The sequence below is a fragment of the Odontesthes bonariensis genome, chromosome 4, assembly GCF_027942865.1.
Source record: "Odontesthes bonariensis isolate fOdoBon6 chromosome 4, fOdoBon6.hap1, whole genome shotgun sequence".
In the NCBI taxonomy this organism is placed as follows: Eukaryota; Metazoa; Chordata; class Actinopteri; order Atheriniformes; family Atherinopsidae; genus Odontesthes; species Odontesthes bonariensis.
The window spans coordinates 21,664,390-21,679,421 of NC_134509.1; the positions used below are offsets into that span (position 1 = coordinate 21,664,390).

At 43.7% G+C, this 15,032-nt stretch overlaps 1 protein-coding gene across 1 annotated transcript in view; it reads left to right on the forward strand.

Moving 5' to 3' along the window:
* frmpd1a (FERM and PDZ domain containing 1a) overlaps positions 1-12,306 on the forward strand; it is a 54,334-nt gene extending 42,028 nt beyond the window's left edge. Inside the window, exons 13-16 of the mRNA XM_075463478.1 lie at positions 257-439; positions 678-819; positions 1,995-3,293; positions 6,942-12,306. Coding sequence (XP_075319593.1) covers positions 257-439; positions 678-819; positions 1,995-3,293; positions 6,942-10,384 — 5,067 coding nt within the window. The 3' untranslated portion in view covers positions 10,385-12,306. The remainder of the gene's footprint in view (positions 1-256; positions 440-677; positions 820-1,994; positions 3,294-6,941) is intronic.
* The last annotated feature ends 2,726 nt before the right edge of the window (positions 12,307-15,032 follow it).

Here is a 15,032-nt window from a genome sequence, read left to right on the forward strand (position 1 = left end):
CTGGCATGGTTTGTTTCATACATCCATCTGGGAAGTTCTCTATGGAAAACCACTTGAAAAACCACTGAAACCTGCCTGATTGGTCCAAACTGTTGTGCTTCGGACAGCTTGAAGGGAACAAGATGGATTCTCTCTTGATCTTAGAAGACCAAGGACCATTATGGAATATGTATTTTTGTGTAAAGATTCGGATGAACATAGTTTGACATATCGTCTTTCTCTATGCTTTTCTCCACCTCTTTTGATCCCCCTTCAGCTCCAGGACAGGGAGTCGATGGTGACCCTGTTGGTGGGAGCACGCTACGGGGTGAGTCAGGTGGTCAACCACAAGCTGAGCATACTGACTACCCTCACAGAGTTCTCCAGCATCACTCGCATTGAGCTGCTGCCTGAATCCGATAAAGTCAGCCTGGTCAAAATATACCTGCAGGACATCAAGGTAAGACCCAAGAGGATTCACGCGATGTGCAACCCTGATAGGGCTGTAGGGATACACTAATCTCCTGATACGATACTGTATCAGGAAGCAAAATATCAATATATATCGCAGTATCGCTAAAATTGCTCAGCCCTAAATCCTGAGCACAAAAAGAAGTAAAACTGCAAGCTAAGGCGTCTATAATGCCTCCTCATCCCAGCCTCATCTAATGCTATGTTGTCTCCTTTCTTACACAAAGCCCATCACATTACTTTTGGAAGCAGCTGCAGCCAAGGATATGTCCTGCCTAATAGCAGGGTATTGCCGTGTGTTTGTCCACCCCAACCTCAACATCTTTCCCTGGATGGATGACAAGAAGCACAGAGTCTCTGCCGAAGAAGGTAGAGAGACGACGCGCATACAGTGGCATGTAAACGTTTGGGCACTCGTTTGAGCTTTCTGTTACTGTGAATAGCCAAGCAAAAGGAACAAGTCCAAAAGACATCAGGTTTAAGAGAACACTTCTTTAATATTTTATGCTGGATCTCTTCTAGTTTTTAGATTGCTTCCAGTTCTTGCACGCAGCACTCTTTGTGAGTCTGTCCACTGATTTTTAATAATGCGTTACTCCGGAGGTTCTGTGGGTCACAGAAAATCCCCCAGTCTGCCTCTTCAGGTCGTCCAACATGGATTCTCAGGCGCAATCAGGATTATTGGCCTGTTATAGAAGCAATCCTCTATTTATGTTCTGCTTTTACACAAACAGTGTGATGATGACCTCTCCACATTACATCCAAAAAGCACAGAATCGGTCCTTGTGACTTATTTCCAAAATGTGTCAAACTTTTCTTAGATCTTCTTTTCCAGTATTCTGGCAGGTTCTTTTGCAGTAAGGTTTTACATGAAAGGTTTTCCTGACTCTTCCACTCAGGTCTTGTGTGTGTGCAGGTTTGGCTGGTTGGAAGAACAGTGCACCGTCACTCCAGAGTCTGAAAAGTCTTCCTCAAGGTCTTTCCAGTCAATGGAGCTTTTGATTTGCCTTGATATAAAGCTCATATAAAGCTTTGTTGGACCTCAACTTGACCTTCATCCTTCCTGTTAACTGCTGTTTCTTAATCACGTTACGAACTCAGGAAACGGCTGCCTGAAAACACTTTGCTGTTCTTTTATAGCCCTCTTCTTCTTCACGGTGGACATCAGTTGTGTTCATTTCCACAGTCCTGGGCAGCTGCTTAGAAGAGCACATGGCTTCTGATTGTGCGATTAAGGTTTGAGGAGTACAAGCTCTGAAATTTGCATAATCTGACCTTTCTTGATGATTACTACAAAAAAAACTAAGATCCTAACAAGCTAGTGAAGTCAGATTAAAACAAAAAAATATCTTGAGAGCTTAACTCTCCTGGGGTGCCAAAACTTTCACAATTTTCTTTTCTTTCTTCTACACAAGGGTGCTCAAACTTTTACATGTCACAGTATACAGTAACGTGCAGACATGGAAGTAATACAAGTATCAAACATGTATGTTCTAATCATTGAATGATTGTTGTCTTGTTTTCATGGGGATGCATCCTCACAGGTTACGTGTCTCGGTGTGCAAGCGACTCGGACGACTCTTCGGATGTGGAACCGCTGCTCAGTCTGGCGCCTCAGGACGACAAGCCACGCCATCGTGTCAGATCCTCGTCAGACCCAGATGGAAGGAAAAGAAAAGACAGGCACAAAGTGAGAAATAAAGACAGCAAAGAGAAGCTAGATACACTTCGGGTGGACAAAAAGTGTCAAGACGAGAAGGATGCTGACACAGAAAAAAAGGAAAAGTCTCCGTTGGAAAAGAATCGCGAGGGTAAGACTGAGGACGCAGTGGAGGCAGAGAGAGCGAAGGATGGTGGACTAATACAGATCAAGATAATAGACAGTGATTTGGGGGGACAAGTCAGACAAAAAGGGAGGATTGGAGGTGGAGAGGAGGTGCAGGCGGCAGAGGAGCATCCATCTGTATCAGAAGCATCAGACTCGTGTCATACTGACTCTCGCGTCCTCACCAGTCCCTCCAGTGACTCTCTTGATGCCCTGGAGGAAGATGATTTAATCTCATGTTCTTCTTCCTCCATCAATCCAAATATTTCCTCACAAACTCATCTCTGTTCCCCCTTTCCGCTCCAGCTTCACCCACACTCAGACGGGCACACTCAGCCCCACCTCCTCATACCTCCACCAGCTCACTCTCATCCCCTAATCCACCTCACGGCCGTGAACAGAGGAGGACGAGGAGGCTGCAGGAAGTCGGGCGACGGAGCTGATCCCAAACTCCTCACCTCCTCTCAGAATGCCCAACAATGTTCAGGTAATCCCTGCTCGGATGATAGCTCCCTGTGTTTCGCTGAGCTCTCCCGCCTCGTGGACTTCCTGCCAAGCCCTCCGGAGGCCAGCGAGGAGGATGACGATGAAGAAGATGAGCTGTGGAGTCAGGCAAAGATGCAGAAAGAAATGGGTGTGACATTGAGAAAAGCAGGTGAAGGAGGCAGTGCAAGTGAGGGCAGTGCTAAAGAGCATCCATTTTCTCCTTCTCCATCATCCCCCTCCTCCCACCCAGACTTTGTGTTTAACTTCAACCAAAGCGATACCCGCTGCTACTACAACCTCTGTTCCAACATCACCCCCGACAGCGCTCGCAGCCTTCAGCGCCCCCAGCATCTGGACATCAGAGAATCCTGGAAGGAGGAGGACGACGTGACCAAGGCTGAGGAAGTGGAGCCGATCCCTATCCTCCACCCACCCCCTGGCTTTGGAGACAGCAGCTCTGATGAGGAGTTCTTCGACGCCAGAGATCGTTTCACCTCACCTGAAGATCCGACCTCGGGCGCCGTGCCAAGAGGTGATTAAGTTTTCGTTCAGAGGCTTATCACCACATGTGTCAGTCATTTTTGAGCAGTTTGAAGCGATCAAATAGAAAGATGGTAAATTCTATCTCTGCCTCCATCTGGTGGCTGAAGTATTTACTACATGGTGATTACAAGGCATTACTTAAAGGGGAACTCCGGGGCATTTGAAGCGCGTTTCCATTGCTAGAGGTTGTCAAATACTGATAGTAGGACACAGGCCGGTGCAAATCGGCGCTCCCTGTGTGGAGATAGCGCTGTTCGCTCAGCCTGTCATGCGAGGCTAATACGTGGTGGCTAGGGGCAAGTGCTAACCCTTCCACGTAAAACAACAACTTGCACACTGCAGAAACGTCACACCACTTTATAAACCATCCGACAATAAAGTCACAAGCCTTACCATCAAAACCATATGCATGGTTCTCACATTACTGGCATGGGGACGTTACAAAACAACTTTATAAACAGCATGTCACTTACCGGTTCTCGGTATGCGTGCGCATATGAAAGCCCAAAAGAGTCAATGGACGATAATCCCATATACAAAACAATTATCTTCTCTAGAAAAACTGCGTTCAAGTATTTAAAACATTACAACAATACATGCCCAGTAATATTGTTGTAATGTTTTAATGCCCCGGAGTTCCCCTTTAAAGGGGAACTCCGGGGCATTTGAAGCGCAATCCCATTGCTAGAGGTTGTCAAATAGTGACAGTAGGACACAGACTGGTGCAAATCGGCGCTCCCTGTGCGGCGATTGCGCTGTTTGCACAGCCTGTCATGCGAGGCTAATACGTGGTGGCTAAGGGGCAAATTCTAAACCTTCCACGTAAAACAACAACTTGCACACTGCAGAAACGTCACACCACTTTATAAACCATCCGACAATAAAGTCACAAGCCTTACCATCAAAACCATATGCATGGGGGTGGTCGGTGGTGTAGTGGGTTAAGCAGCCGCCCCATGTACAGAGGCTACAGTCCTCGTTGCAGCGGGCCCCGGTTCGACTCCCACACCGAGCGGCCCTTTGCTGCGTGTCTTCCCCATCTCTCTGCCCCATGCTTCCTGTCTCTCTCACACTGTCCTATCATTAAAGGCATAAAAAGCCCAAAAAAATACTTAAAAAAAAAACAAAAAAAACATATGCATGGTTCTCACATTACTGGCATGGGGACGTTACAAAACAACTTTATAAACAGCATGTCACTTACCGGTTGTTGGTATGCGCGCGCATGTGAAAGCCCAAAAGAGTCAATGGACGATACTCCCATATACAAAGCAATTATCTTCTCTAGAAAAACTGCGTTCAAGTATTTAAAACATTACAACAATACATGCCCAGTAATATTATTGACTCTGAAGTTGTTTTGTAACGTCCCCATGCCAGTAATGTGAGAACCATGCATATGGTTTTGATGGTAAGGCTTGTGACTTTATTGTCGGATGGTTTATAAAGTGGTGTGACGTTTCTGCAGTGTGCAAGTTGTTGTTTTACGTGGAAGGGTTAGCGCTTGCCCCTAGCCACCACGTATTAGCCTCGCATGACACGCTGCGCAAACAGCGCAATCACCGCACAGGGAGCGCCGATTTGCACCAGTCTGTGTCCTACTGTCAGTATTTGACAACCTCTAGCAATGGGATTGCGCTTCAAATGCCCCGGAGTTCCCCTTTAAGGTTAATGCTTTCCTTTACTTCTGCTCCTCAATATTTCAGATATGTTACCCTGTTCTTTACTGATAATGTCTGACGGGTTTAGTTTCTTTATAAAATGAGATTTTAATGCAAGAAATATATGGAGCTTTGTGCTTTTTTTTTTTTTTTTTTTTAGTAAAAATTTTTTATATAGAAGTAGAGCAGAAAACGCTGTTTTAATTCACCAGATTGGAAAAGCTTTTCCTTTTATTTATTTAAATTATTTTGAGGTTAAGACAAAACAACGATTGCCTTTTGAGCTGAGTTTTCTTCATTTCTGAATCAATCAACTGAGAAGAAATTATAAGAATTATCATGATTTGCAGACTGATGCGTAATAGTTGAGCTCAACCTCCATCAGTTACAGGGAAATGATTATTAAATTTGAATAGTTTCAGCATAATGTAATGAAATAAATAAATAAAACATTGTAAGAGTCACATGGTCAGTTTTTATTAAACGGCTTTCCCTGTCCAGGAGTATTTGTAGAGTGTTGTTAAGTACTTCTGCTTCAGTAAAGCCTCAGAATAATTCTTCCACTGCTGACTAATCAAAACCTAAAAGATTCCCTTTCTGCCCGAACAGACACATACTTATTACTTATAGATCAGAGAAAGTGAGGATGCAAGGGTCTTATTGATCAAATAAATGTTTGCTGAGTGCAAAGATAGAGTCCAATCACAGGTGCAGCTGCCTTATATGCAACTAATGCACCTGCATTAAGGCCCATCATCAACAAAAGGTATGACTTATGAGCTTCCAACTTAGTCGAAGTGGCTCTCTTCATGGATAAGAATGAAGCATCTTTATGATCTCATTTGTTTATTTTTTATATATGTAATTAATTATATAGATAACTCACACACACACACAGATATATATGTGTATATACATACTGTTACCTTTATAGTTTGGATGAACAGAATAACCTTGTCTAATTCAGGAGCTGTGGGAAGTGGAGAAATTGTAAAAAAAAAAAATGGCCAAAAAAGGTCATGATTTGGAAAGGATTGGCACAGTTGGTTCAGAATGGGGAGGCAGAGCTTAAAAACCTGGGACCAAAGGTCATGTGACCTATTAATCATAACCTGGCTGTTGAGATGAGATGCACCTTAAGTCATCTTCAGTTATATCATCAGAGCAAAGTGCAGCAATCATGAATGCAGCGGACACACGCAGTTTGAGTTGGTTTTAATCTTTACTTTAGACCAATAAATGTCACTACATCTGACAAACTGGATCTGTAAGTGAGATTTGCGATTTTTTTTTTTTTTTTAACATGCAAATGACAGATTTACATCTACATTACCAACTAGCATTGTTGTTTTCAGAAATTAGGTGGACGCACTTAAATCTTGCTCGCTTCAGCTGTCAATAATAAGGAAAAATAAGCTGTGGAACCCTTGCTGAATAATTGATACACAAACACCACATTTAAATGTTGAAATGAATTAAGATCTGATTCATTAAGTCAGAAAATTTAACTTTTCTGGACTGTGCTGGACTTTTCTGCAGTATCTTCATATTTATCATCAGAATGTTTATCAGTGTTTTTAGGTTTCCAGTGTTTCCTCTCCAAAATAGAGCCTCTAATGCTGCACATAACCCCACAAATGAGACACTCTGTGTGAAGTGTGACAGGTGAAACTCAAGCAAAGAGTCTCATCAGTTGCTGCTGCCTGAAAGCTTCATTTCCACGGCACAAGAACTGAAAACTACAGCTTTTGAAGTCATTTGCAGCCAATGTAATCATAGATAGTTTAATATCTTCCAGCATGCACAATAGGCTTCTTTGAGTATCTGTCTTTACTCGTGTTGATTTCTTCTTCTGCACATGGAGCATGTGGTTGCCTATACTCTAAAACAGAAAAAGAAAACTTATCTGATGCACAATCCTTTTAGCATTTTGGCTGATCCTGTTTTTTTTTTTTGTTTTTTTTGCTGTCCTGCAGATATTTGCAAAAGGATGAAGCTGGACTTCCTCAGCACTCTCAGCCTCAGTGACATCCGAGTCTCTGTGGAGGATGCAGATAAAGATGGAGAATCGGGAGCAGACAGAAAGCAAGGCAATGAGGAAGGAGGAAGCAGAGAAACGCTGTTCCACCTTAGAAAAAGATCCCGGAAGCGACGCTCCTTCATGGAAACCGATTACACCTCAACGGTGACGTATCCGGAGCCTGATCCAGAATCAAAGCACAACTTAACTGCCAACAGGCTTCTCAAAAACCTTCTGGCAGAATCAAGCCATACTCAAATGCTCACTTCAGATCCCGAACCTTCAGAGCAAACCGAGAATCCCAGTCCAACTGTCTCCTCACTTACTCACTCTGAAGGAGAACCCGCTCAACTCGAGTCAAAACCAATCCCATCTAAAGTCTGCTCACGTGGACCAGATTTGAAATCCCCATCCAGGAGCAGGAAACAGGATATGGAGATGGAGCCTGACACGATGGAATCCAAGTCGGTCACAGATCTGGTGAATGCAGCACCTCCGTCCATCACTGTTGTCCGCTGCCGGGTTGATCCAGATGGGAAGGAGAGTGCGGATCGGAGGGGCGATGGGAAGGAGGAAGGGGAGGACCGAGAGGAGACGGGCGAGGGCAAAGACGAGGCAGAGAAGGAGGAGCCGACAGGCGTGACGGGGAAAGGGCCATTCACAAGTCATATGTTTCTGCCTGACATCATCGAGGAGAAATGTAAAGAGGAAGAAGAGAAGAAAGAGACTGTGAGAGGATTTTCATCCAGCTTAAAGAGACCGCTTTTAGGTGCTGAAACGCCACAGGAGAGTGACACGCTGTCTGCATGTCTAACAGAAGGCCTTTCGCATTCCCATTTCATTTCCACACAGATAAACCCACACGTGGATGAATATTTGCCTCCATTGTATTCACCCCCACCCCCTCCACCGTCATCCCCTCTGCCACCGGTACCCGATGTGCACAAACCTGAAAGTGACTGTTTGACAAAGGGGGAAGGGAGCTCTGAAAATGTGGGAACCTCCAACAAGATTACTGTTATAAATCATGAGAAACAAAGTCCAGAGAAAAGTAATAACGCCAACGAAGCACAGACACACACAGACGCAGTGGAAGGTTCGAGCATTAACGATGATGAAGCCACAGATCTTCTTGAATCCACCATCAACATAGGCGATGAAGTCACAGACAGCACAAATTCAGACAGTGTTTTTGAGGATGATGATGTTGAGTCGAATAACTCCCTAAATGATGGGTCAAAGACGGATGACAGGACTATATCTGCAAAGTGCAGCGTCACTGATGATTCAGCCGGAGCAAATACAGATGAATCGCACGTCGGCATTAAGTCTCCTCCTAACTCTGAAGTTCAAATAAGAAGTCCTTCTCTTGACACCGATTACACTCTGGCTATAAACTCCATAACAAAAAAGCTTGGAGCTGCGACAAGCATCACGTCTCCAACTTTTAATTCAGGTTCTAGATTAAAAAGTGAAGTCGCACCTCGAACTACGTCCTCCTCAGATCAAAACCCCCCATCGGATTCAACCTCACCGAGGGCTGAAGCTAAGGAGAGCTTAATTAGCCCGAGCTTAACGATGGCTAAAACCACAACAATGCACGATCTCACCAAAGATACACCTGCTCGAACTCATTTCCTCTTCCAGACCTGTTCACCAGCCATCATGGGCAGGTTGTCTGCCTCAACGCTGAGGGGGAAGATTCAAAATTTGCCCCTTTATTTATCGCGCTCCCAGGACAGTCTAAATCGAGCTGGAGATGGGAGTACTGCCCAGAGCCCTGCTGAGGACAGCACGAGAGACGACTCAGATGTCACCATCAAAGTAACAGATGTTCATGATGTCACTCAAACTGTAGACTTAGAGATGGGCACGGCAGCTGAACCCGCTGAGTCGGATGATTCGGATACGCTCACGGGATCCGAGGTGGACGGGGAGTATTGTGTTGAATCAACCGAAGAAAAGAGATTTCCATCTGGGTCAGAATTAAAAGAAGTTAGCTCTCAGCTGCCCGTCCAGACTGAGCCCAAACCCCAACATCTCATTCAGCCTCTGTACTCTGGACTTAATGAGAGCACACCAGGGCCAGTAACGGAGCCCCCCGCCTCCATCTTAAGCCTCCTCCAAAGACATACCATCAGCTTGAAGATGGACCCTCCTGGACCTATAAAAGACTCTACAGAACCAAATCTAACAGTCGGTGGTCCAGAGCAAGACTATCCAGGTTATAAAGTAAGCACTCAGCCACGTTCCATTCCAGCTCCTGTTGTGGTGACTACGCAGAATCTAAATGGGCCGGGACTTGCTTTTCACGGTCAGTCCCAAAGAGTAACAAAGACCAGTAGCGACAGGCCTTTAATAGGTCTTTGTAGGCCTTCGGAGCAGAATTCCAACTCATCCAACACAGGCTGCAGAGTGTTTACCATCTGTGAGGATCAGACGAAGACCCCAGCTGATGTGGGGTCCGCTCTACCACTGAAGTCCGAGTTTGGCTGCGGTTCTGTGCTTGTGTCTGGATGCGAGTCGGTCGCAGAGGGCGTGCAGGTGCCGCTGGACGCTTGTGGCTGCCCCGCAGTTTATACAAACTGCTTCAGCGGGGAGGACACCTTCGACGAAGAGCTGACAGTCTATGAGTTCTCCTGCCGCACACAGAGCAGCAGCGTAACCCAGATTTCTGCAGCGGGTCTTCCTCTCATCACTTCTCCCCCTGTTTCCTCCTTTCTCTCCACCTCTTCCACCCACTCTCCCTCTTTTCCGCGCTCTATCCTTTTCTCCTCCTCGACCTCTGAGCTCAGCCCTCTCCTCTCGCCCCTGTCAAACTCCTCCGATTCATACATGTCACAAACGCACAAGGACACAATCAGTCAACTCGGTCAGCAGCGCTACCCAGACCCTCCCGCAGGTTTCCAAGTTCTGCGCATGGACGTGGACAAGCTCCTTTCCATTTTGGAAGGCAGCAGCGCTGAGCGATCGGTGGCAGGTCGCGGAGGTCGTCACCCAAAGGACACCTGTCCTGTGCACTTTACAGAAAACAAGAGGGTCCTCCAGATGGAGGCAAGGCGGCTGATGTCCGGCTGCCAGAAGGTGGTGGGGATTGGACAGAGCCCGGAGGAAATGCTTCACTCCTTAGCTGACAGTTTCCGGACCCTGGTGGAGCTGGCAGGCATCTGCCTCTGGTTCTCTGGTTGCGACAGGTGCGACCGAAGGAACGCAGAGGCGGTTGCAGGTCTGGCAGATGTGGCCCGCTCATTCAGGGACTTCTGTCTTGCAGCGGAGCGAGCCAGCAGCAAACGCAGCTGCCAGGACCTGAGCACCAAGCTGCTGGCCAAACAGTGCACAGCGCTCACCGCCTCCGTCTTCTGCCTCACTCAGCTGTTCCGCACCCTCACTGCACTATGAGTGGATCACAACCTGAAGACCCCACCTGCCTGAGGTCACCAGGGAGTTTGGTCAGTGTGAACCGGGACAGGCGGGATGTTTAGAAGCCTAAAGGTTCGGTTAAAGCCTAAATCGCTACAGGAACTCATCATAGAGCCAATGTTTGTGCTGGTAACAGGGCAGAGATCCCACGTAGAGGTGCCCATGGTGACTGACTTTATGCTCTGCAGGTACTGTTGCCCACAAACCACATAGTCAACCAGAGCGTAGACGGAAGCTGCTGCAAGAGCAGAATCTTGTGAACTGAAGTACTTGAATGTATTCTTCTTCTGTTATTTTGATTAATTTATTGGCTTATTTATTTAATGAGTTGCTACGGTGTGTCAAGAAAGCATGAAATGTCAAGGGGGAAATAAATGTGGAAAAGTTTACATACAGCTTTATACAGATGGGTAGCAGTGTGGCCAAGGACACAAATACACACACACACACACACACACACACACACGTAATATGCAGAGTAAATGTGGGGTACATCCATGGTTCACCTGTCTAAAACTCTCCGTTTCCTCTGATCTTCTGAGAAGTCCTCGGTTTACAGAAGCTTAATTACTGTATCTTCTCATTGTCCGGGCTGTCAGTGAAGACTTCTTTGAATGTGCTGTTTACAAAACCAAAAACTAGCGTGAGAAGTGATTTGATCAACTCAAGCCTGAAGCTGTTTGCCATTTTATAAACCCAGTGTTGGTGTGCTGATGTATGTGCATTATGTGATTTTTCTGACATAACATTTTGGATGAGCTTAATTCAGATTCGGTGCGATTTTGCACACACATTTGGTGTGATTTCATGGAAATGTGATGCGATGAACAGCTTTTCTCTTAAAAATTTACTTTCTTTTTCCACCTGCAGTTAAAAGACTGAACCATCTCGTGCACGGTGACGTTGCTGTCAAGCCTGTTTCTTTGTTTCATGCTTTTATTTATTTTTTATGTAGTACGAACATATGCATTGAGAATAAGAATCTCCAGACTGTAAAATATGGTAAATAATAGGTATTTATAGAATGTTCCTTAGTTTTCTGAGTTTTGTCTTGAGTTTCAGACTTTGTTTCGGGATAAATAAAACCTGCACACCTCTGTTTGAGCTCTGGAGACAGTTAGAAAAGACTGATTTATCCTAACCTGTCTCTTACACTAAGTGCTTTATTACTGCAGATGACCACAAATAGTAGTAATCCAGTGAAAGAATTTGGTCACAGATCGTCCAAACAGAGCATGAGTACAGTATGCAGTATTATCTTTTGACTGTATGAGCTTTTGCAGCCTTTGACTGACACTTTGTGTTGGCAGGAGAACATAAAACTGATCCAGTCTTGCTTGATAGATTCTCGTCAGAATTCTTTAAACTGAACGCATTTGTCACACGATCATGAACAACACAGTTCGACACTGATTTGCTTAAAACTTATTATAGTGGATAAGCTGTTGTACTGCAGCAGTTTCACTTGGAATGTTTCTTAAGATAAAAAGCCTTGAAGCACACTGGACCTGCATGTTCACCAGAGCAATGGTTATCAGAAGTAATTTCACCACTTCAGTGCTGGGAACACAATAAACTGCAAACGGTGTTTCTATTTATATTTATAAAGTCAGTTGAAAGAATTTATTTGTTCACTTGTGCTGTTTTGTTCCATTTGGTTGCAACAGAATATAGTTTCCTGTATTTTATTCCCAGTTTGCACCAGTGAAGAACTGGTCCTCTTTTACCACAACCTCCATTTGACAAACTGTCCCAAACAAACGAAGGAATTTGTTCCTTTCGAATCATCTGTGCTCACGAAGCATGCTGTTATAAGCCATAAAACGCAGTGTTGTTTCATCAGGGATTTTATCAGTGAATGACTGAATGATGACGTCTGCTTTCTGCTTTGTAATCTTCAACCCACCATTAAAAACAATGTTAAGATCTTTTCATGATTTCTTATTGTTTATTCAGCCAAACGGCCGTCAGGACTGACGCTCAGAGACCATTTTCAGTCTGTAAATTGAGTTGCACTTAAACTCGCAGAGAAGAAATTGCTTCTTAGCATTATTCATCTTCATGAGCATTTATTGTGAGTATTTCTGCGTGCTAAATGTAATTTTGATAGTTCTGAACTGGATTATGTCATTTAGCCTCATTCTGTGTTCAGCCTTTCTGTTGAGTGTAACGTCAGCTATCTCACCAATATAAGTTTTTTCTCCTGTAGATGTGAACATGTTGAATGTGTTCCTTCTTGCTGGCAGACTAAACATTCATCCCCGTGGCCAGATTAGCCTCTAGGAAGTCTTCCTCCTCCCTATGGCAGCTCCCAAACGTGGTCAAAAGGAAACCATGATGATCTTCCTTTGGGGGGAGGGGGATCACTGGGATGTGAATCTATCAGTAGAATGGGGGAAAACTCAGTCTTTGAACTCACACTCCTCCTGCAATAACTGTCTACATCTAAATGTAGACAGTTATTTTAGTTAAGCAGACTTAACTAAAATAGTTAAGACTTGTATTACCAATGATAAAGTATTTTAAGTTTGAATCATTGCAGATGGAATCAGTTTCTATTGGTGTATCGGAGAAAGGTGAGATCTCATCAGACACAGGGAATGAACATATTGACATAAATGAGGAATGATTGATGAAGAATCATTGTGTTATAAAATTGTGGTGGTGACATGATCGTCATAAGCATCTCCCCAGTATTCAGAGTCAGAGTGAGGTGAGATGGTGTTGACGAAATGCTCGTGAGAGGTCGCTTTGTTCTAAAATTTTATTGTGCAATTGGGTCTCTGCTGATCTATTTATTGTTTTCTAGTTTATCTATTGAATAAAGTTAATTTTATCTGGCACAAAATTACAGAAAAGTGCCAAACCTGAACCAAAATGGACACAAGATTGAAAATAATGTAAAAGTATCTGAATTTATCAGGTTTTCCATTCAGTTAGTGAACAATACATTAAACACACAGTTTGGAAATGGCCTTATAACCCTTCCCAGATTGATGGGCAGCAACAATTGCTTCTCTAATATCATTGCTGATGTCTTTCCTTCTTGGCATTGTGTTAACACACACCTGAATGTTGCAGAGCAGCAAACTGACAAAACATCTGCTTTTATAGAGGTGCTCACACTCACTGATGATCAGTTAATTAAGTGTGTTTGATTAGCAGCATCTGGCTGCTACTTGCCTTCATTCCAGTGGAAGCAGGTAGTTTTTGTTAAATTAATAATGACAGTGTTGTAATATGTCAAGGGTTGTTATTCAGCTGACTTATTTATCTCATTTTAAGATGGTTATTAAGATGATTATGTATTTAATGATACACAAAAGCTTAGAACTTAAAGAGAATTTACTTTCTTTTTCACATTACTGTATACTAAGGCAGTGTATACATTGCATTCAGGTTTTGTATTTTTCGCTGTTTTTAACCAAGAACAATAACTTTTGAGCTTTATAATGACTATTTTACGACAATGTTCTGTACACCAGAGTGTATAAACAGAACATTAATCGTAAAAAAGAAAAGGGTAAAAACTATGGAAGGTAAAACAAGGGGAACCCATAACCCAGATTAACCTTCAGATGGTTCCTGAACCTATTTTTTATTCATAACAGATGTACATACTGACAGCAGTGGTGAGAAGAAACTAGGGCGAGAACCTATCAATCAGCCAATAATTTAACATCCATTACATTTGCCTGTTTGAGAACGGCAGCCTCATGTCTGTCTGTCTCAGATTAAAACTGATCTGTGGCCAGACGGCATGAGTTTCATTGAACGCTCATTGAACAAAGCATCTGGGTGTGAGGAGCATCTCTTCCCTGCAGAGAGCTCACGTGTTTTGAGAATACCTAAAGAACATTTCAGAAACGGCTCGTCAAGTGTCAGAAGAATGATGCTATTTTGTTGCAGGATTTGGTTCTTGCAGCGCATAGGTGAGTTTATTCTCTCCTAATTGTATTTAGGGTATTATGATACCGTTTAATATCCACCCATCTCGTGTTTAGTGAGAAAATGTTAGTAAAACCTTTTGAAATCACGTTTTAGAGCCTGATCAGAGGTACCTCTGAGCCAACATTGTGCCGCATGTCATTACGCGCAGATTAAGCCAGCTAATCTGGATTACAGTCAGTACCTCCTGGCGATAACTGCCACTGTGTCATGTCTGCTGTCCGCATGCTGCAGTGTCGGTGTAACATGAGAAAGGTTAGAAGTATTTCAGAATGGAAAACCCACCCGTCTGCAGCAGCATTTACACGATAGACACACGGAAACTGGCATGATAGTGGTTCGCTGAGGTAAAAGTGCCATTATCACTCTTAATGTTCAGTTTTAATTTATATGTATGCTTCCTTGTGCTGTTTGTCTACATGTGACATATTTGGAGTAGTGAGCTGACTTTTCATAGAGCTGTTAGTTTAAAAAAAAACTGAATTAGTTATTTAACGACAGCTAATGTGGAGAAACAAGGACAGTATTCTTGCTCTGATGTAAAGATTTAGGGTCATCAGTTAACTTGCAGTTAACTCGAACTTGTTTATTTGAACAAATTGAGTCCTGATAAAACTAAATGTGTGACCGAAACATATTTTAATGTGGTTCTTACTACAAAGAGTCCAAATACGTAAAC